This window comes from Amphibalanus amphitrite, unplaced genomic scaffold, assembly GCF_019059575.1.
Source record: "Amphibalanus amphitrite isolate SeventyFive unplaced genomic scaffold, NRLGWU_Aamphi_draft 001267F_arrow, whole genome shotgun sequence".
Lineage (NCBI taxonomy): Eukaryota > Metazoa > Arthropoda > Thecostraca > Balanomorpha > Balanidae > Amphibalanus > Amphibalanus amphitrite.
The window spans coordinates 1-23036 of NW_024882760.1; the positions used below are offsets into that span (position 1 = coordinate 1).

At 53.9% G+C, this 23036-nt stretch overlaps 1 protein-coding gene across 1 annotated transcript in view; it reads right to left on the reverse strand.

The window, feature by feature from the left end:
- Positions 1-4407: 4407 nt before the first annotated feature.
- LOC122371648 (mucin-5AC-like) overlaps positions 4408-23036 on the reverse strand; it is a 36387-nt gene continuing 17758 nt past the window's right edge. Inside the window, exons 2-4 of the mRNA XM_043348105.1 lie at positions 7755-10671; positions 7264-7543; positions 4408-4515 (exon numbers count right to left, since the gene is read on the reverse strand). Of these exons, the coding sequence (XP_043204040.1) occupies positions 4408-4515; positions 7264-7543; positions 7755-10671 (3305 nt within the window). The remainder of the gene's footprint in view (positions 4516-7263; positions 7544-7754; positions 10672-23036) is intronic.

Genomic DNA, 23036 nt, shown 5'->3' on the forward strand with positions numbered 1-23036 from the left:
CGTCAGCGATGTCGACGAGGCGCGCCGCAAATTTGAACACTAAACGCGGGCCTCTGCCTGCACGGCTATTGCTCCCGGACCATCAGCGGCCGATCACGACTGGGGGGCGGGGAGGGGGCACGAGGCAGGTCACCCACTGGCAATGGGCCGTGAAGATATCGGGGGTGGCTAGATTGAGTGAGTGCGCGGCCCAGCTGGCGTGCCGCTGGCTCTGAGTGGCCGTCATTCCGGTCACATGACGACGGGGAGCGAGCCTCTGAATGCGGCCGGCCGGCGGCGTGCGTGAGCTGCTGACGCGGGCGGCGGTCATATGAGACGCAGTCCGGAGATGGGCCGTGTGTCACGCGGCCGGCTCATTGACTCGGGCCCGCGGCCAGCGTCTCTGTTTGCTCGGCGCCCCGATCGGTCCGAGACGGACGCTGCGGGCCAATGCTGCGGGCTGACGCGGTGAGATTGGAGGCCGTGCCGCTCCCGACTGACCCGGCTGACCGACGGCCGACCGACGGGCGACCGACGGGCGGACAGCCGGCGCCGCCCCACCGCCTGCGACACATCCCGACACGGAGTCTCACCACACCAGCTGGGGCGTCTGGACAGCGCCACTGGGAGCTGAGCGACGCCGTCGGCCCAGTCTCGGTCCTACCTACTAATGGCGAGCGACAGGCGGTGCGACACGCAATTAGGGGGCCGCCACTGGCCGGGGCCGGCGGCGGCGCTGGCGGCGACCCGCGCGCCGCTGCGCCGCCGGCATCGCTCCGTCCCAAGGCCGTGTCACCGAGAGAATGGGGTCGGCTGATTGGACCGACGAGACAATGGCCTTTATTGCGGCGCTGCAACACAATTGACGGCTGCTGCCGACCCCTCGCCTCCGCCCCTCCCTGACACGAACAGAGATAGACGACCATCATTTCAGGAGAGGAGAGGAGAAATTTCGGCGGCGAGCTAATTGGTGCAGACTGCAGGATCCCCGTCACTTTTGGAATTTGATTGGACTAGCCGTCAAAACCAATGTAACTTGATAGTGAAATTTTATCTTATTTGATCCTGATCCAGGTAATAAGGCAATGTACTTTAGCATCCTCTTATCTGTGTAAAGTTATGAGGCTATGGGTAGTCTCTAAAGCTGCTCGTTATGGTAATGTGATGTGCTGCTCCAGCGGTGTAGTGCGTGCTTATGTCGGTGCTGTATCCTACATTGTTCCACAGAGGGCTAGTTGTTTTCGTGCGCAAACGTGCGCAACACCAACCACCCCGAATAACAAACCCCTGGAAAGCTAACAGTTTTTTAGTAGTGGTAAACCGTAACTTTAATGAGCTATCGGACCTGACGTTATGTTGTTTCGTCTTAAAGGCGAAATTATTGCGTAAATTATCCGGCTATGAGCTGTTGATTGATCCAAGCGGCCTAATTTGTTTCCCATTATTGGATGCATTTGTGTTCACTTTACTATATAGCTCCGAGGAATAATCAGCATGTCTGTGAGGAAAGTTATCTCATCAATATCAGAATATGCGGAGCATCCAAGTCCCCACCAAATAAACTTATTAAAATGCTATTTAAAAAGGCCATTAAAGTCTCCAGAGCTTACCGGCGCTACCATTAAAGCCCCATGAACAGCCCTAACTTACATGATAGCGGCATATTTTCCAATATCACACGGTGAGTGTAGAAAACTTTCAAGAAAAGATCAAGTCATAACCACCAACATAACTGGCCCGCCTATTCATCCCTAGAAATCCCACCGCACGGCCTTCAGACCACGAGTGACCGCTGCTCAGGAAATCACAGCTCCCTGGAGAGTCGGGGACGGCCCGGCGCGGCCCGGCGCGGCGCGGCGCGGCTCGAGGGTGGTCGGAATCACGGACTGCTGTGTCACAGCGCTGTCCGCGGACCGGATATTGGTCCGAGCGAGCCGGGGAGCCGACTGGCCCCACCGACAGACGAGGTCGGTCCCAAGAAGGACGCCGAACGCGGCACGCCGGCTGAATTACACACACAGCACAATAGTTGGCGGGAGGAAGGCTCGAGCGGTCTATCCTCCATGCTATCAAGCTGTCGCTGTTAGTGGAGATCTTTTCGCTGTATACTTTGTGTCGGAGATGGAATGATTTTACTTTCATGGTCATTGCTCACATGAGTCACACTGGAAAGTGTAAACGGTAAAATAGAGCAACGGTCAGTTTTATCGACAGATAAAAGGTCGGCTGTGGTTATTTTTATTATTCACTGCAGCCACACAAAGGAAAACCGATTATATGTTTTCAAATATAACCTTATGTTCAATGATTGCGAAATGCAAATGGTTCCAAAATTAATTACAAAATGAATATATTTCGGACACTGTCCTTCTTCAGTTCAGAATTGCAAATTAAATCATTTAGTCACAACAGCGCCAGAATATGTCGATAACAGCTAAGTTAGGAAGTCTCACATTGGTAAATTCTCGCGCAAAATAGACAACCATCTTACAGTTGAAATGTTCACAAGGTACCCTTTCATATAAATATAATACATGTGTGTCCACAATTTACACATTAATCCATCCCTATCATCAATCAATCACTAGACCACAAGCATCTAGTCGTCTATTCAACCATCGAGCCATGCAATCAGTCAAACATCCAACCATCCATGTACTCACACATCACTCAGCTATAGATAATTAGACAATCAAGTCATCAAAGGCCACCATCTTACATCAAAGAGCATAAGTACTTTACCATTAAACCATTCATTCAAACCTCGAAACAATACTCAATCGTTCAATCATTCATGTTCATCCATACATTCATACATTCATTCATTCATTCATTCATTCATTCATTCATTCATTCATTCATACAATCATCCAATTATTCAGTCCTTCATTCATTCATTCATTTTCTCACATATCATTCATCAATATGGTTGAATATAAAAGCCACTTGTCACTCAGTAATACACACATGATCAGTGAATCAGTGGCAAAGGCATCAGAACAGAAGACGTTACAATAGCGAAGTTGTAAATGCTAGAGTACTACAGGACAGGATCAGTTCCTCATTTCTTTCCCTTGGTCTATGACTCGTTACCCTTTAAATGATGGCCCAGGCCGCTATGTTGCTGTTTAGAGCTGGGCGAATCTGTTTGATCCAAAGAGACTCCGCTATTTTCCTGCCTCTACTTTCATCGCATGCCTGCAGAATCTTTGCCCTTACATTATGGGGTCCCGGCCGACACTGGGGATGCTGTGTTCGGAAATGCTCGCCCCACGGGGAGTCATTCCGCTTGTTTTTAGCATCTCGCAAGTGTTCGTTGTAGCGGAGGCGCACCGAACGTCCCGTCTCACCAACATAACTCTGGTTACACAGTTCACACGTGAGCTGGTACACCACACCTGAGCTGTGGCATCTTCCTTTCAGTCCGGCGGCGCACGAGTGGCATCGAGAGCCACCGGGACAGGGTGGAGGCTGGAGGGCTGACCGGACCAGTTGGTGCCTGATGGTGTTCTTATTAGTCCAGGCCAACCCCAGGTCAGGTTGGCTACTCCTCCGGACGACTGTCTGGACCGCGTTGGCGAGCTCGTCGTCGACAAATCGGTAGCACCATTCTGACTGCGGAAGCATTCGGTCTTCTTGTTCTTGCTCTGGTCGTCTTCATGCACTGGTCCACCGCCTTGTTGATGGTCTTCACGTTGTACCCGTTGTTGGCGAATAGCTCTCTTGTTTTGTTGATGCTTCGGTGTCGGGCGTTATCGTCACTTGATAGCTTGATGGCTCGTCGTATTTGTGAGTGAAGCACTGCCCTTTTGGTCTTCCATGGTTGAGCCGACTCTGCGTGAAGTATAATCCCGGCTGATGTTGGTTTGATGTAAAGTTCCGTTGTATACTTTCCCGAAGGGTAAACTGTGATCTTGGTATCTAGAAAGGGGATTGGTGTATTGTCTTCCGTCGACTCGATGGTAAATTTCATTGAAGGATGTGCTTCGTTGATGTGGGATAAGTATTCTTTGAGACTAGTTGGTCCGTGAGTCCACACTCCAAAAATGTCATCGATGTATCTCATGTAGATGTCCGGTTTGAGAAGTGCGCTATCGTTGAAGGTATCCTCAAGGTGTCCCATGAAGATGATATGTCATATATAAAACATATATATAACATATATATGTATATAAACATATGTATATATATATGTATATAAAACATATATAAAACATATATATGTCATAATGCTGTTCATACAAGTACTTCGCCATTTACTTGAAAACCGATTATGTGAAAAAATTAGCCAACTTGACTGATATTTTCACATCAGCATTTTTTTTTTCGCGTGGGTAATGAAATTTATGGGTGACCCTTACATAAAATTAGCCGCAGCCACGATTATCTGTTAGTAAAACTTGCCATAGATCGACCACGTTTATGGAATCAACCATTCAGTGCGTAACCGATCGGGGGCGACACGTACCTGAACGAGTCGATGACGACCTTGTCGAACCAGACCGCCAGTGGGGACGCCTTGAATGCCTCGGTGAGCTGTGGACCGGAGAGAGAGAGGGCAGGGTCAGGGTCTCTGTCAGTCTCTGACTGTCTCTCAGTGCCAATAGCTTCGAGGTCGCCGGCCGACAGAACCACCGCTGTGACGGTGTGACGGTGACGGTGAGGGCTGTGTGACGGTGATGGGTAGAACGGTGGCTGGTTCCTAGAAAAGACCGTATCATTACCATGGTATGCGTCACGGGCTAGGTGTCCGGACATGATGTCATGCATGTCCTTGTACTTACTGGCCAGCGAGCTCTGTCCTGATGACCGGTATGATCTAACCTGCCGTCTCGAAAATAAGCTTTGATTGGTCCGAAGTGTGACTTTTGATTGGTCTAATATGTGACTTATAACCGGCCCGAAGTCTGACATATGACCGGTACAAATTATGACCTATAGACCCGTTCGAGGTCTGACCTACGGCCGTGGCGTTTACACACGTTAGACAGATCCTAGCGTTAGCAAAGACTGCGTGAGACTCTTACAAGCCATAAAAGAAGTCAATAGGAAATTCCTATAGACTTTGGACAAAGGTCGACTGATCATCGGTCGCATACCCGACATGTCATTGGAATCTCTAAAGGGCGCCTCGGCATTTCTCATGGGTTGCACAATCACAAACTGCTGGCCAGACAGGCTCGGCCTCTGAAAGGTTCCACCACTGAGTGGAAGCGAGGCGCCATTTACGCCGGCTGTAATACAGCGTGATGAGCTGCCGACATTGCGGACCACAGTTTACCTGAATTGCGACTTCATGGCCGGGCGGAGCCAAATGACCCTGTCAATTGATTACTCGCCCTTAATCAGGATCAAAGAGCTCATCTAAGCTGATCAGGATGAGAGCCAGAAAGAGATTACTGTGTTTACAGTGTGAGCATATAGGTACGTTAGCTATTGAAATTTAATGTGTAGACTGTTTTTTATCATTCGCTTTTATGTTTTTAACAGGTACGGCATTCAATTCGCTGAGCAAGTATCAAAGAGCATTTGGATACCAACTTTACCACAATGCATTTCATCCATCAGACAGCTTGGGGCATCGAAGCGATGTTTACTTGCCGCCCGATGCAGCCGTTTCGATGGTTAAAGGTCGATACATTTCACTGGGCCGCTCCATTGGGATCGAGATACGCCACCACAAGAGCGATGCGGTCGCCGACTCCGACAGCCGATCCCTCCCTCCCCTCCCCTCCCGTCTCGTGGGGTTCGAAACAGCCTAGCTACGGTCTCGAGGGCTGTCGATCGGGGTCGCCTTGTCTAGACTGGGGCTCAGGCTCGTCAACAGCCGAGCAGGAGCCGAACGCAGCAACACAGTCCTGAACCGCACCAAGACGCTTTTAGATTTTAATGCAGCAAAGAGCTGCTCTGGAGCTCGTTGATGGTTCATTGTTTGCCTTTGTCATAAAGAGATTAGAGCGCAATTACATCGTCTTTTGAAGCGAGGGCTGCTGCTATAATGTGAATGAGTTGAAACGCATATAACAATGAAATGGAAAGAGCTTGCGGGTGTTCCGCCTGATTCTTCTGCGTGTCAATCTAAACCGTCTGTATGCTACCCCATCTGAATGTCATGCTGTGAGTGCGTCATAATGCCTCTTACGTAATCTGATGATCATAATTTCCTACGCCAAGTACCGAAGAACCGAGCCCACTGATCCTAATGGGTGAGGTTTTATGACACGGGCGTTCGCACCAGTTGCAGACCACCCACTCCTCTCTCAGTCTCGTCTGCCGTCTTTCCTGTTGTCTGACATTACACACAGAAAAATATTGACACCGTTAGCGGTGTAATTGCACAGTACATATCTGAGCACTTGAGGAAAGTTAATTTAGTCCCTTCCCCGCTTAAATTACTCGCGCTTCTAAAGGAACACCAGGAAGAAGGTAATAGAACACTGTTAGGAGGGTTGGGTGTTTTACTACGTGTAGCAAAACACCCAACCCTCCTAACAGTGTTCTATTACCTTCTTCCTGGTGTTCATTTAGAAGCGCGAGTAATTTAAGCGGGGAAGGGACTAAATTAACTTTCCTCAAGTGCTCAGATATGTACTGTGCAATTACACCGCTAACGGTGTCAATATTTTTCTGTGTGTACGAGAAATCGTTCATGGGTAAGACCAGGGCCCAATTTGGGCCCAGGGTCTGCAACGCAGCTCTGCGTGTCAGTGCTGATGCTGACGACTCAACGAGCCAGGCAGCGCACCGAGCGAGCCTCGCGTTGAGCGGGTTGAGTTTCTGTCGGTCTATGGGGAGCGGGCCGGGACGGCCGGGTCGATTCGGCGACGTCCAGGCCCGCCGCTGTCGGCGGCCAGGTCATCATTAATTTAGTCGCCGGCGATTAGGAGCGGAATCGTCCGAGTGTTATGGTGCTCAGCGGAGCGATCTCCGCGGAATGTGTGTGCTGCTCTGTCGACTGATGACGTCCGGCCGGTGGGAGCGAGAGTGCTCTCAACGGCGGGGCGCGCGTTTGCGGCACTGCTTGCCTATATGCGGATGGTTGTTAGAGGTGATTAAATACGGGGATATTCAACAGAAATATATAACATGTACGCAAAAATAGGTGAACATTGAGCGCGCATTAGAGAATAAACGCTAATATTCGTATACACAGCAACACTAAATGCGGTTAAAATTATTTGAGAAGCAAACGGAATTGCATGAAGCCGATGAAACCAAAATATCCTTGTAACGTCTCCGGTCCCATCCCGTCTCGTCCTATCCCACCCCTTCCTGTCGTCTCACCTCGAGTGTGACCAGCTCGGCGGCGTCCTTCCACGGCTCCGTGTTCCGCACTGCCAGCTCCGGCCTCCAGGTGAGGCCCTCCACGATGCGCACCGAGCTGGCCATGCGGCAGTTGGAGCCGCACACGCCAGGCGTGGTCGGCACGCGAGTTGTGGTGGTGGTCGTGGTCGTGGTAGTGGTGGTAGCCGCCGTCGGCAGAGGCGTGGTTGATTTGGTCGTCCTGACCTCACCCGGCACCGTCGGCTTCGGAGGAGGGCTTGGCCAGCCCGTAAACTTCGGTCTGGAATGGATATTGAATGGTGTTTTAATAACCAGCAACGGAAGTCGTGAACAATCTATGACCGATAACAAATCGCATTTGCTGAACTCGATAACGTAAAAATGCAGACAGGTCGTGGTAGTGCAGTGACGGCTTGAAGCGAGTGACTTGAGCTATGATAAACTGATTGTGAACTTAAAATATCTAACTGCGATCAAGGAACTCAACTTACCGGTCGCCGAGCCGTGAGAAGAGGCCCTTGCCGGGGTTCTCCAGATCGTATGCGGAAGGCGGCAGCGGCGTGCTGCCTCCAGCCTCGCTGCTGTCGTCAGGACGGCCGAGCGGCAGGTTCAGATCGAGTGGCTTCCTCTCCTTGTTGCTGCCGCCCGGGAAGACGATGCCGCCCTTCCTGCTCGGCGCCCTCGTGGTGGATTTCTCGGTGGTAGTGGGGTCCTGGCTGTCGGGCTTGTATCCCGGCGGCAGGAAGGCCGACACGTCCTGTTCAACAACAGTCACGGCCGGAGTTTCTGAGTCACTATCTGAAGTCGTGGTTGCTGGAGGCTTGTAGCCCGGCGGCAAAAACGCCGATACATCCTCCTCGACGACGATTGGAACACTGGGCCTAGACGTTGAGGTGGCTTTTTCTCGTGGCTTGAAGCCGGGCGGAAGGAAGGCGGAAACGTCCTCCTCGACGATCGGGAGACTGGATTTGGTGGTCGTTTCTGCGGGCTTGTAGCCTGGCGGGAGGAAAGCAGAAACGTCCTCTTCGATGGCGACGACTGGCAGCCCAGAACTTTCCGTCGTGGTAGTTTCCACAGGTTTGAAGCCGGGCGGCAGGAAGGCTGACACGTCCTCCTCAATGATGACCGGCTGCTTCTTCTCACTAGTGGTGCTCACCGACTCCAGCTGGAACCCGGGAGGCAGGAACGAAGACAGGTCTTCCACATCCTGAACCTCGACCTTAGGTGTGAACGTCTGCGGCGGCGGCGTCAGCTTCGGTGTGCTGGAGCTCTCGAGGTCCTCACGCACCTGCTGTTTGAAGTTCTCCGGCAGGAGGTCGGGGTTGATGTCCTCCTCGATGATGACTACACCTCCGTCGGTACGCAGCGTGGTAGTTTCGACCGACTCGGAGACAGGCTTGAAGCCGGGCGGGAGGAAGCGTGACACATCCTCCTCAACCACATCCAACTCAGCAGCTGACTCCGTGGTAGGCGGCGCCGGCTCCGTTGTCGTGGTCGTGGTGCGTGATCCCGGCCTTCTGCGCGGTGGCAGACGTACCGGCCGCTGGCGCTCACTGTCCGCCCGGAGTTCCTTGCCGTCTCGGTTGGCTCCAGGACGTTCCGTGCTGGAAGCACTGCCACGCAGACGCTCGATCAGGGACTGGACTGCCCGAGGTCGCTCCGGAGAGCCATTGGCGATGATATCCGCCAGTCCTCGGCGAGGACTGGGTGCTCTGCGGGCAGTGGTGGTCTCAATCTGCTCAGTTGTCGCCTCTGTCTCGGGTGCGTCCGTAGCGGCGGCCGTGGTCTCCTCAACCGGCGACTCTTCGTCCTTCAGCTGGCTGAGCAGCGAGGCGAGTCCGCCGCCGCCGCTGCTACTGATGGATGGACGTGGGCGTCGGTTCGCCGTCGGAAGGCGACGTGACGTAGTTGCCTCAGTCGAGGGTGCTCTTGTTGTCTCTCGGAAGCTGGCCCGCGGCGAAGGTCTGGTAGTTGGTTCAGGCTCTTCGGTCGCCTCATCAGTAGCAGCTGCCGAGGCTTGTTCCCGTTGCTGTTCCAGAAGCTGCTGCCGCAGCCGCTCCCTGAGGGACAGGCGGCGCGGCGCCGGCGTCTCCTTTTCTGGTGTGGCCTCCTCGGCTGCGCCTCCGTCCTGGCTGCGGCCCTGTAGCCGATCCCGGAAGGAGGGCCGGCGCCGCTGGAACGAGGGACGTGTGGGCCGCGGCGCGAACGGTGTCGTCTCGCGGGTGATGCGGTTGGTGGGCGGCGCGGTGATGGCCGTGGTGAAGTCCGTGTCGGAGAGTGACGGCTCCGTGCTCGCTGGCAGAGGTGCGGCAGTCGCACTCACGGTACCCAGGTCTACAGAGTCCAGTGATTGAAGTTCGCTGTCGCTGGAGACGGACAAAGGCCGAGCCGTGGTCGCGGTGACATCAGGCACGAACTCGGTCGCTTCGACGTCGGCGGCCGACAATGGCTCCGTGGTCTCCGCAGGCCTGGCAGTTGCCAACTCAGTGGTGGTCTCGGGTTCACTGGTGGCGTCGACCGGTGCCTCGGAGTCGGTGAAGACGGCGTCTCCGCCCGCCGCAGTGGTGATCGGACTGCGCTCAGTCGTGTCGGCAAACTGACTGAGGGCGCTCGCCGTGCTGGCCTCGATACTATTCTCAGTAACGCTCGGGAAGACATCACCAACTTCGTCGACATAGTCATAAAACAGGTCTCCCTCCGGATAGTCACCGTAGTCAATCAGCCCTCCGTCTCCAGTGAGGTCCTCGGTTGTGAACGAGGTCTCGGTGGTTGGCGGTGGCTGTTCGCTGGGCGGCTGCTCGGTGGGCTCGGTCGTGCTCCTTGGCCTGCCGAAGAACACGAACGGTGTCCTGCGTGGCGGTGGTGCCGGTGACGTCTGGGGCGCCGAGAACTGGGGCGTGGGCCGGGGCGCCGGCGGGGCGCCGAACCGACCGCGTGGCTCCGTCAGCTCCGGCTCGAACACGGTCACCTCGTTGGAGCGCAGAGTGGGGCTCTCAGTGGGCGCCGGCGTCGTAGGTGGCCGGTTCACAAACTGGAAGAGCGTGGGGCGAGGCCGCGGCCGCTGCGTTACCGGCGGCGCGCGGAACACATTCTGCTGTTGCTGCTCCTGCCTCTGCTGCTGCTGCTCCTGTGGCTGCTGTGGCGGGAAGCGCAGCACTGGCCGGAACTGGCCGAACTGCGGCTGCGCCGGCGGTCGGAACTGCTGCTGCGGCTGCTGGCGGAAGGCGGTGAACGGCCGCTGCTGCTGCTGCTGCTGAGGGAACTGCTGCGGAGCGTTGAACGGGAACCCAGGCGGCCGAGACTGGAACGACAGGACGTTGTTGTTGAGCAGTCGCGCGCCCTGCTGCCGCTCCCGCTGCCGCTGCTGCGCCGGCGAGCCGAATGCAGTGAACGGGACGTTGTTGGATGCTGAAACACAGAAACAGCGGCTGTTAGAACAAATGACCAGGCACCAGCACCGGCTCCACACACTACACGACCTCGATCAAAGTTGAGCGAATTCAATTCGCAGGGTCTTAACCCTATTAGTGGCAGGGGGGTTGTTTTTATCCACCCCTCAGGTTTTTCGGGAATATCTCCGAAACCGCTGAAGCTACGATGCTGAAATTTTCTGACTTTTCCTAAAACTAAATTGGGCACATTCCCTGAAAATTTCAAGTTCATAACTTTACCAGGGGCGGCTCCAGAGCACTGGGAATTGGGGGGTCCTATTCGTGAAGCGAGTCATTTGGGCGAAGATCACGATGCTGCACGAGTTTTACGAACAGTGAATGAAAGGTATCATGTGATATTTGATAACATATACAGTTATTGTGCATCCTCTTTTGACACGTTTTTGCTATAACAAGCGGATCCAGGCGTCCAAAAAGGGGGGTTATGTTTTACCTCCCAACATAGGTGCCCTGACACCGCCTATGCATGACCAATACAATTGTAGTCGTTCTCTCATAAGAAAATTGTAACATAACAAGACCATTACCACCATTTTTAGAAACAGTACCAACAAAAACCTTATTTACTATACTTTTTGTGTACCCCCAATCTCAATGATCTGTATCCGCCTATGATTTTTGGAAATGCATATTTTTGGGATCCATGTGAATTCATGGTTCATTCTCTATCGATCGGCAAAAGTTGCGTTAAGATTGGTTCAGAATCCTGGCCGTGATAAACAGTCTAAAATGTATCTGCAATTTGCCCGTTTTTACCCCCCTCTACCCCCCCCCCCCTATTGATATTTTTTAATTTTTATTTTTTAGAAATGTAGATCACGTTGAGCGAAATCGAATGCCGTTTGAATTTTGAAAATCGGCCCGTTAGATCTCGAGATATCAAGGGGGGTCGTAAACAGCCCCCCCTGCCACTAATAGGGGGTAGCCAGGAGCCTGCCACTAAATACTAATAGGGTTAAATGATGTTTTTTGTGTCTAATTCATGGGTTCGGCGATTATATAAATTGTAAACACTTATTGCGCTGATTTCCAGAGCCTTGAGAGGCGTACAGTATTTATCGCGGAAAACATTCCTTTTCGTCGCTCAGCATGGTGGTCGGTCGCCTAGTTGGGGAGGCGACTCGCCTCCCCAACTTTCTCCTTCCTCTCTCTCTCCCTCTCCCCCCTCTCTCTCTCTCTCTCTCTCTCTCTCTCTCTCTCTCTCTCTCCTTCTTTCTCACACCGTTTCCGCGACAAGGCATTAAAACCGGTAAACTATGCATTTAGAAGCTTTTACAAGTCTCAGCGTAACTTTAACCCGCGCCCTGCTGGGGGTCCTGGATTTCCACGCCCTGCTGGGGGGGGGGGGGGGGTGTTTGAACACCCCCCTTGTAACTCGGCTCCTGGGCCACGTAGCGATACGCGGAAGGCGGCGTTCGAAAGAGCGTAAAAAATAATGACGAAATCACTTCGGTCAATTTTTTGGTCAGGTCAAAGGTCAGGTCACCAGAGGTCATTGAAGGCAAAATTTCGCCGATTTCCAGGTCGAATGTCGAAAATTTCCAAGAAGCCAACGCATAACTCGGGAACCAATAGAGCTACAGCGCCGCGGAAAAGCGCATTCGATAGCCCTATTAACGCCCTTTCTGAGTAATTCTCTCAGATTTGACCTAAGGTCAACGGTTTTGCCTGCAGGGGGCAAAAACTGCAAAAATAGCCGATATTTTCGAAAACAGTTTTTCTGCAATAACTTTTGACCCAAGCCTTGTACGAGCTTACTTTTACCGGCATCGTGTTCCTCTCGTCAAGACGCATCGAATGAACTATAACTTGACCTTGAAAGGTCAACTTGAAAATTTGACCTCAGGTCAAGGTCATGACCTGACCGGAAAGGGTCATGTTGCATATCAGTCGATCCGTATCGTCGAGCTGAACACATCTAAGGCGTTTTCATCGCTCTAGCATGCCTCTATCAAAAGTTATTTGCGAAAAACTGTTAGATACCATTCGTGACCTAAGATGACCTCAGGGCATAAACAAGGGTCACGGACACCATTTTCAAGTTCAGTGTGTCTAAACCACTTGTAATTCGGTGTTTGGGAGTGTGTATAATGTCTTTCATCCAAAAGAGGCGCATTTCAATTTTCTCCCATTGACTTATAATGGGGAGGTCGCAAAATTGACCTGACCTTAGGTCATCGATATCAAAATTCTGAGATATACATTTTGTACATGCTATTGCTCTTAGCAATCGCTGAAAGTTTCAAAGCGATCGGTCACTCGGTGTAGCTATGACAGACATTGAAAGTTTTTATGAGGTGAGGTCACTTCAAGTGACCTGGTGACCTGACCTTGAATGACCTTGGTCTGAAATTTTAACAACATGTGTAGAATTGATGTATGATAAGGTGTACCAAAAACGGCGGCGCTCCGCGCCGCCGTATTTGAGATATTCGCGAAAAACCACAAGGGGGGGTGTTCAAACACCCCCCCCCCCAGCAGGGCGCGGGTTAAGCAAAACAACTGTTTAAAGATACACACAGCTCAATAAACCGTATTCGTTCTCGTCACTATAACATTTCGTAAAACCACTCATACGAGTATATTTCGCTGGTTAGAGACTCGAAATGCGGAGGTTGATACTGTAATCAAATGTTGGACACATACATTACGATTGTTTTGAAAGAACGTCTATCCCTGTCATCTCAGAAACAAAAACACGCGACCGGGCACAAATTATTTCTTCCGGAGTCTATCTGGTCACGTCAAGAGGCGGCCGCGATCGAAAGGAGCCGGCAGGAACAGACTCGGGGCCAAACAGATACCACTTGGAGCCGACCGACGGACAAAAACAGCTCACTCGGTAGGGTGCAGGGCTGGGGAGTGTGGAGCGGGGACTGAGAGGGGCCGTCAGTGGCCAGCGCCGAGGACCATCAGCGGAGACTGGAGAGCGCTTGTGGGGTTATGAGACCGAGGTTCGCCCTCCAGAACCGCTACAAGTAAAAAGATATGAGAAAGAGAGAGCGAGAGAGAGAGAGAGAGAGAGAGAGAGAGAGAGAGAGAGAGAGAGAGAGAGAGAGAGAGAGAGAGAGAGAGAGAGAGAGAGAGAGAGAGAGAGAGAGAGAGAGAAAGAGAGAGAGAGAGAGGGGGGAGGGAGGGAGGTAGGAGGAGTGGGAGGTAGGTAGGTAGGAAGAGTAGGAGGGAGAGGAGTGGAAGTATAAGGAAGAGAGGATTGATGAGAGGCTTCCGTTGGTTGTTGACTTCGTGATTGGAAAGCCTCACTCCACCTGAAGCAGTCGATGACTGGACGCTTTTCCAACGTCCTTAACAGCTTTACTCTAGCATCCACTGCGCGCCGGTATATGATAAAGTCGCTGGTCGCACGTGCTCTAATAGATTCTAATGGTAATTCGATATAGCTACCTTGGGGACTTCTTTTGATAGAGCGCTCTCAACCGTATACCTACGTAGTCGATTACAAACGCCACCCAATATATTTGCAAATACACGTTTGCCTGATATCATCTGTGGTAATGCAACCATTTGCAAATTAAATTGGACGCCGTCCCACCAGTAGGGTTTCCATATGGACTCAAACGGGGCCACTTGGGAGCACATGAGCTAGTTCCCTGGACTGATGATTGCCGAAATCGATACGGGAATCGGGAGGGGGCGGGCTACCGATGGCTCAAGGCGATCAGCGCTGCCAAGCCTCTGTCCGCATAGAACCGAACAGCCGTAGGGAGTCATCGCCGCGGTGGGACAGACTCCTGCGACCTGCAGGCAGGCATTTGGAACACTCAGCTCATTTTGTCTGTAGGTAATTAAATTATTTCAGTGGCTACGGCCTACGGGGAAGGCACTAGCAGAGCCAATTCAATTTTTGGCTGTTACAAAGAAACTAATGTTCTATGGATGACCCACCGCTTGCCCGTTCTGGCGTCGTGGGAAGACGCGAAAGGGACATTTCTGTCAATTGAATCGACATTCTTAAACGTTCCGCCTCCAAACCGGACCACCGTTTCCGGTAGCCGGCAGAGACCGAGTCAGTCCTAAACAGATACAACCCGGGGCTGAAGAGCGACTGAGACCGCCCTTTGCAGCCGGAGAGGAGATGTATGAGGCTGGCAGACAGCCAGCCGCTCACCAGCGAGACATCGCCTGCATCTGACATAGGGGTGCCGCGGCTCGCGCGCCAGCGCTTTAGTGTGCGGTCGGGGCCTTGCTGAAAAAGATAAGGGCCTCGGCCGATGCAAAAGAGAAGCGGAGAGAGGTCAGCTGGCTGGAATGGCCGCGAAGTGGGACAGGCTGACGTCACCGCTGAGCCCGTGACGTCACGGCGGGCAGTGAGAGTGAGTGGGGCGCCGGCGGCGGGTGCGGATCCGGGTGGGGCAGGCCGCGCCGACCGGCAATGGCACCTGCTCGCCGCCCGCACTGGAGCGCGCTCGGGGAGCACCCAGGCGGGAACAATCACGCTGGCTCCTGATGTAATTGGTTGCCGCCGAGCGGCTCCCAGCAGATACGAGCCGGCTGGTGTGCGACACTCCGGTACCGACGGAAGCGGCGCCGTCGGCGGTCGGCCGACTGTCGCATAGGATAGCGAGCAAATGCACACGTTGGACAGAGCACGCCGGGTAAAAGGAAATTCGACAGGAGACGGCGCTTACCGGAAAGGATACGGCGCATACTGGACAGAAGGCAGCATGCTCGTATACCGGACAGAGGAACTCCGAACACCACCAGAAGTCGTCGCACAACGAAATAACAAAAAGCACAAGCCTGACGGCTTACAGTCTGCGCGTGCACCGTACCGTGTCCTGAGCTCACAACAGCGTGACGAGGAAATGTCTGCACGGACCACGCCCGGGGTCGGTGAGCTGGCGTCACGAAACCGCCGGGTGCCTCACAGGCTGAGCAGATTGTAGCATTCCCATGATCCGTGTCGGAAATTCGAGCCGGATCGGTACAGCTCAACGCCGTCTGCAGCATGCACGAGAGCAAGACGTAAATCGCAGCTCCGCTTCAGGAAAATTGAACAAAGCGAGAATAAAGCGATTTATTGCATCGTTTCGAGTGAAATTACCATTTGATTTTACAGTTATGCCGTTTGGAATATGCTTCGCCTTAGACCGTTGTGTTCCTTCCGCTGTTCATAAATCTGGTGTCGGAAGGACCGGACGGGCGGCTGGATGGAGAGAGCACGCGTCGTTACCGGCGGACGCCGGCTCGCGGCTCCCCTTCCCCCCGTCCCTCCTGTCGAGCTCGGCACGCTCTGCAGAAATGGTCCCGCTCAGAGTACCGCCCGCTCGACCGATGCCGACGAGCGACGGCGACGGTCATTACCGCCTCGCGGAACATACGCAGCGTGCACAGACATCGCCTTTTCCATCGTTAGCCGAGCGCCGTGCGCCGACCGATCGGAGCCGGGCCGCTCCGTACTGCGGCGCCTCTGAGGAGAGGTCGGCTAGGACGGCCGTGGCCGAGACACGGACAGCTGCCACGCCCGCAGCCTCTGGAAATGGGTCGGGGGATAGCGCCACCACCGCGCTGCGCCGGCGGACCGGCCTTTCACTGGCGCGGCGCGGCCTTCAGCGGCGCAGCGGCGCCGTGAGCGGCGCGCTATTGACGAATGGCTGGCACAGCATGGAGCGCCAATCTCCGCAAGGATACAGTTGTCCCCCTCACGTGGCAGAGCGTTCCGCTTCAACTGCGGGGCCGTGTGTACCGAGGTGAATTTTATGTGAGCTGCATGTCACTTGCATGTCTACGGCACATGTATACTTCAGTAATTGATATGTAGCGGTTGCCGGTTAGACTGGGCATTAGCCTTGACCTTTGCACGAGATACCGGCCTGCAACGCCGCTGGTGAAATATTCATACGCTTTATATCGTGCCAATAAAAAGCAGGCTCTACGAGATGGCGCAAATGCAAGCCTGCACCATGCGCCTTGCACGCTAAATGCTGGTGGTAGGCTTTTAATCACGGGCAAAATTCTAAGGATGAGGGCGTATGCATTATAAACTACCGTGTGAAACGGACCTGAGTTTGAACGGGTGGTCGGTGCAGGGAAAAAACCACCTCCTGCGGGTCTGGCCAGGGTTTGATCCCGCATCAAAGTCGCCTTAGTCGCTGATTTCGCCTGTCTCACCCGTAATAGCTGTTAGACGGACACTGGTTCAAGCCTGTTGGGCACTGTCGGTCTCCACCGCACGTCTATCGTGACCGGCGTTATACTCGGCTGACGGTCGGGCTCGGCCCGAGGGCGTTCCGGAGGTCAGAGGTGACAGCGACTCCGTTCACACCCCGGGAAGGTCAGTTCAGCCATGAAAGGCGCGCTGCACGTGTGGGAAGTGATACCGGTGCAACGCCACGGTAAGAACGTACCGCTATGTCTGCAACATTGCCCTCGCCGTTTCATAACATAACCTCGAAACGCCATTACGTTGATTGCGTTTACATGTATCGGTAGGTATCCAAATGTAATAGTAGGTCACAGATAAATGGATATTAGACAGGGGAAGCGTACAATAAAACGGCGATTTTATTTGTCTGTCTGACTTCAGTTCGATTCGCAGCAAGTTTTTGTGTGCAATCGATAGCTAATGCCTGATAATTTGTAAGGCTTCCGCAGACGCGAGAGGCCCACCCACACGCAATGATTGCTGGCACTGGTGGGTATACATCAAAGCTGAAATGGTTTCTACAAATGCAATATGCATCAAACGGAATGGAATGACATTTGCCTTCCATTGAAGCCTGCTTATCAATTCTATGAGATGTTACATGATTCCATATATCTTTTCACCGTCTACAAATCCAACAGTTTCCAGCGACGGTTTGAGCCCTTAGCCCACTCTGTCGTGTCGCTCGTCACATATCGACTCCGGACTGGCCCGGATCCGCAGGCAGAACTGGCTCAGGACTGAGCAGTACCCGCAAGCAGAGCTGGCCCCGGACTGGCCCGGAGCAGTCTGCTCAGCAGGGCTACGGCTCCGGACCGACTTGAAGGGCCGCTGCAGACTGCAGTTCGCCAATGTAGCGGCAATGCCTGCCGTCACAGCCAGGTGCTGCTGGCGCTGACAGCACGGGCAATAATCCTGCGCGCCTTGACAGCAGCGGCCGGCCGGCTAAAGGGCTGGCCGCTGCGACTGGCCGCCGTGGCTGGCCGCCGTGGCTGGGCCATGTTTCACCGGCACGGCTCTAACCGCAGCGCTGCCTCCGAAACCGCCTGGCGCCGCGTGCTCCCCAACCGGCCCTGATTCATGTTCCTGCAGCCCAGCCCATTGGCGATGAGGCACTGTCCGCGCCGGCATTACTCACTGTCGAGACTACACATGCTTCAGACCGTGTTCACGGGTTTTCCGCAGCCATTTCTCGGCGGTACGCGCTATTTCACAGAGAAGAGTCCCAGCTGAGCATGTCAGGATCTAATGGCCATCCTTCACCGGATTCGTCGGGAAACCAACTGGAATCAATGTGACGCTCTAGCCAAGCTCGTTTGTGCCGAGAGGAGGAATGAGGTGGGAAGACACTGGGAGAGAATCCCAAACTGGTGAGAGGTAGTTACGCGGCTTTGGTGCGAGACGGGATGTGAGCTACGGAGGGAAATGTGGTGGTTTTGAAGGGAAAAGAGGAGACGGCGATAAATAAGACATTTGCCCGTGACAACACTGTATGTACATACATACATACATACAGTTACAGGTACTGATCCATATTTCGTGACACCATTGTATACATCCGATCGATGACCCCGGGTTGAGAGGGCCCCGAGACAGCATTTAGTCAATCCTGCTGACGTGGCTTAGTCGGCAGTTCCCGTCATTGGTGAGGCAGGCCCGCTCGATACTTGGAGATGTTTGATCCACAGCCGTTTGATCCGCAAGAAGCCAAACAGCCGAGGCACCGCCTGCATTGAGCCTCGGTGGCGCCGGTGATTACAGCGCGTCTAAGCAGCCCCGTCTCGGGAGAACCCTTAACTGCTCAGTGAATGCAGCGGCAACGTTCAACACAGTCCCGTGGCAGCCAATGCAGCCAGCGTCGATACTGGATGCCTGTTTATAATGTAGCCCGTATCGAGGGCGATGCTGCCAAAAATAGTCGATATTCCACGCCAATTGGGTTGGACAAAGGTTTGGAGCGTGCTGTGTCAGCCAATGGCGGTTCCAGGGTTCACAGTGGCGGCAGTGAGCCCTCGGCCACCCCCTTACAATGGGCCTTGGTCACAGGGCCACAGAGCTGATTTTAGACCCTCAGTCACTCGGCTGTAGTGCGACACTCTCCGGGCCACTGCCGAGACCCGGGACCGGCCGGCGGCAGCGATCTAACGCACAGCGGCGCTCAATGCAACCAAATTCATAAATGCATATTGCATGTCTACAAACATACATCGACAGACCGTCAATATATGTCACCAAATAGAAACCACGGGTAGATGCTCCGACCGACAGATTCTGAGCGGCGTATCCAAATGACTATCCATAGCTGGTGATGGTCACGATCAGTTCGCATTTGCTCGCGATGATCAAACGGTAATCCCCACAGCTCAGTACCTATAACGGAATCGAAAAACGCTGTTACACGCCACTCAGCTGAACGGTCGGGCCGTGTCGTATCGAGTGCTATCAATGGTCGCCTGATGGGGCGATGGCAGCTGAAGTCCGTGGTGCTGACAGTGAGCCGCGGCTCTGACCGGTAGCTCGATATCCTACCGACAGCGCGGAACTCAGCCGCGAGCACACGGGACGAATGAATTGGCACTGAGTACGAGTAACAAAGGGCTACCGCTGCCGCCAGTAAAGTCCCGTGGAAGCAAATCAACTCAGCACGAAACATATGCTTGCGAACGACAGAGAGGCGCTCCTAAAGTTGGGCATTATTCACCAAGCAAAAAGTCGAGATGACATTCAGCCACCTCAATATCTAGTCGAGCATTTCTTATGTGCTGCCATAACGATGAGCTCATACCATCAATACGGCGGTGGTGGCGGTGTCACACTTTATCAGGCCTTTGGAGGCCGCAGGAAGCGGGAGATTCGGCGCTGATCCCCGGGCTCTGACCGGGGCGCCTGATGACCTCCGCCGAGCGGACGACGAGCGCCGGACGCCGGGCCGGCCACCTCGGGCTCCCTCCGCCGGGAACAAGGTGTCAGACTGCCCAACGTTCCAGATTCTAACTGAACAAATATTAAATAACTGATAAATTTACGTCATCGCCACTGTTCGGCTGGTAACCATTCATGCTCCAACGCCTCCGCTTCCGCCGTCAGCGTCAGCGGCGGCAGCGGAAAGTGAGAGTGGCCGGCTCGTCTGGCGGCTGTTGTAATCGGCCGACTGCGGCCGCCGGCAGCGTCAGGTTGCGATGACCCACTGTGATGTAACGCGCCCGGCTGGGCTGGGCCGTCGGACGCGCTCCGACCGCCGCGACCGTGGGACGAAATTCCACAGTGGCGTTTGATTCGTCTCCGGTGCTCGAAGTGACCGGCCACCGTCAAAGCGCTACGACGACAGGGCACGGAATGAATGTTGAAAATAATTTTTATATTCATCGGCTGGTTGATTTCATTCATCCACAAGTTCCCAAGATAAACCGGTCTCTCAGTCACGCCTGACTCGACTGCACATTTCCCACAGCCTGCATTGTGCAAATCAGGCATGGGCTATAACCTGTGGCCGGCTCACGGCTGTGACCCAATAGGATTGCCACGGCCCGGCACTGACCGCGCTGACCACTGGCAGGGGCCGGCCGCCGACCGGCCGCGGACCGAAGGCGGCGGGCGGGGCCGCGGCGCGCCGAACCGGGTCGGGTCAAGCCGTGTCCCGCCGCGCCGGCCCGCCGCGCCGGCCGGACAGGCGCGCCCCCGAGAACGGCCTTGGACGCCGGCCGGATACCGTTCCAGTGACGTCATCGGAGGCAGCAGACCGGTGTCGTCATCGAGCCGCCACTGACCCGAGACTGGTAATGGGATATCGACGCGGCTGAATTGAGCTGTAAAAGTACCGGTCTTTGGAGTGCACCGTGGCACCATGCGCGCCTCGGTTGGGCCTCCCCGAGGTCTTCCCGCTGTAGCGTTTTCACAGGCTGCTGCAACCATTGTTCGTCAGGTATGAGGGCTGCAAACTCGCTTACATGATGTCTTGCCATTGATTTTTGGGAACGTGCGTGCCGCTCTCTGCTAGTATTTTATATAAATGAATGTCTCGTTTCTCGTCTCCCATCTTTTTATACGTTCACGGCCATATCCGCATTCAAATCATCCTTATCGTGCGCTCCAGTCCAATGTCTAGGTAATAACGCATACCATTCATCAGACAGGCGCCAATGTGCAGCGTCTTGCCCTGGCCGAGTCGGCAGCGTTTATCGTTATTACGGCGCGGCCAATCTGTCTCCTCCGGGGACCCCCATACCCACGAGCACCAATCTGTCTCCACTAGAGGACAATCGCGCAGGAAGGGAGCGCTCCCACCGACACGCTGCCTTTGTTATCGCCAAAACTATTCAGGACAGAGGACATTGTGTAGACTCCCTGTAGCAATGCTTGCAAGCGGAGGTTAAGTTTTGCCGTAACCTCAACAGGTGTGCGTCAACATTTCCTCGATAGTGTAGTATGGCATGAGGACAAACAAGCCCATGAATGCTCCAAATGCCAAGCTCGGTCTCCTTTTCCCGTTCAATGAACACAAACCGCGTCAACAGTAGCCGGGACAGCTGGGGGAAATGACCGGCCACGATCCTGACATTCCTTGTTGACTTGCGTGTCTGGCCATATTGACATCAATGTCACAAAGCCGTGCACAAAATTGTTCGACCGTATACACGCCTGTTTCACTATACCGCTGAACAAGGTCGGCACATGCCTAGCATTGCTGGACGCTGAGACGCTCTTGGCCAGCCATTCCTGCCCATCTCGCGCTGCCGGACGCCATCACTTTCACCTTGCTGTGAGTCACGTGACTGCCGGACCGGTCGGCCGGCGCGGCGGTCTGCGTCTCAGCGGGGCCAGCCCCGCCGGGGCAGCAGCCGAGACAGAGCGGAGGGCTGGGGCGACAGCTGCTGCCAGAGGAGTGGGGTTTTCGGATGGGAAGCAAGTCAGCACCGGAACTGGTAACATCATGTAACATCAGCACGATGTTAGGTAATGTTTCGTGCAGCCTGGCGGTGTATATCCTACTTACGGTATGGAAGAATGAGCTTGACATCAATTTGCCCCTGAATATGTTTCATCTGAGCTCAGTCTTCAGAGTCTATTCTCACTCCAGTGATGCTATTTTTGTCTCCATACTTCCACAGCACATACTTATGCTGCGCAGCTCTTCTATGACACATTCCCAGCTATTGTCTTCCTCCCTTTCAGTCGTCTATTTGTATACGGACCTTCGCCATTATGTGCGCCCATCAGCATGCCTAATCCTTTCTTCCGCGTTGTCTGCTCATCTGGGACTCTTCTCCCGTAAAGCAGTATCTCTCAATCTTTTCTGGCGCAAATATTTCCACTTAGGCACACACATACATACTTGACACTCTATCTCTGGCGACTGTGCGGCTCCTCAGCACTGCTGCACTCCCCAGCACCGACAAGAGGAGCTCCCCATCCCCTTCCAGCATCGACAAAAGGAGTCCCCACTCCCCGGTCCCTACCTCTTCCACAAAACGGACGGGGCCGCTCAGTGCTCAACTCTTCCAGTTCTGATGAGAAAGCAGCAAGCAGCGGATTTTCTTCTGAGCTCCGGAAAATGGGAAGGGTTTTCTCAGCACATTCCAAAGCAAATTGTCGACAATGAAACTTCGTTGTGACGGCACCTGTGTCTCATATTTGGCTGTGCACCATACAATGACTCATATGAGGACAACGAGCGAGCGATGCTGGACAACGAGCACACCACCTTCTCCCCGATCTGTCTCCTGGCCATGGTCTCTGCTCTGCGGAGTAGACGAATAGGCTCAGTGTGGGACACGCTCTGAACGGAGGCACCCGGCCCGGACAGACTCGGCCGTCTGTGCAGAACCACGTCTAAACCACCTGGACGAGCTGCCGAGCCCGGCACAACGGGAACCTCTGGGCGTGTGGCGAGGAAAGGACTGAAGTGAAAGTCACATTTTATGGGCGTTCAATTTATGGTGCAGGGAACCTTCCAAGCGTATGCATGGATTATGTGAAGAGGAATATTTGTAAATCAATGTACTGATTTTTTAAAGATAATAAAGCGAAATTGTGTAGCTGCCAGTATAAAGTCGGAGCAGCAGCCCAACTCTTGAAAACAACTATATAATCATGGGGAGTTAACCCGCGCGGGGCTGGGGTCTCCAGCCGAGCGCGCGGGGCTGGGGGGGGGGGGGTAA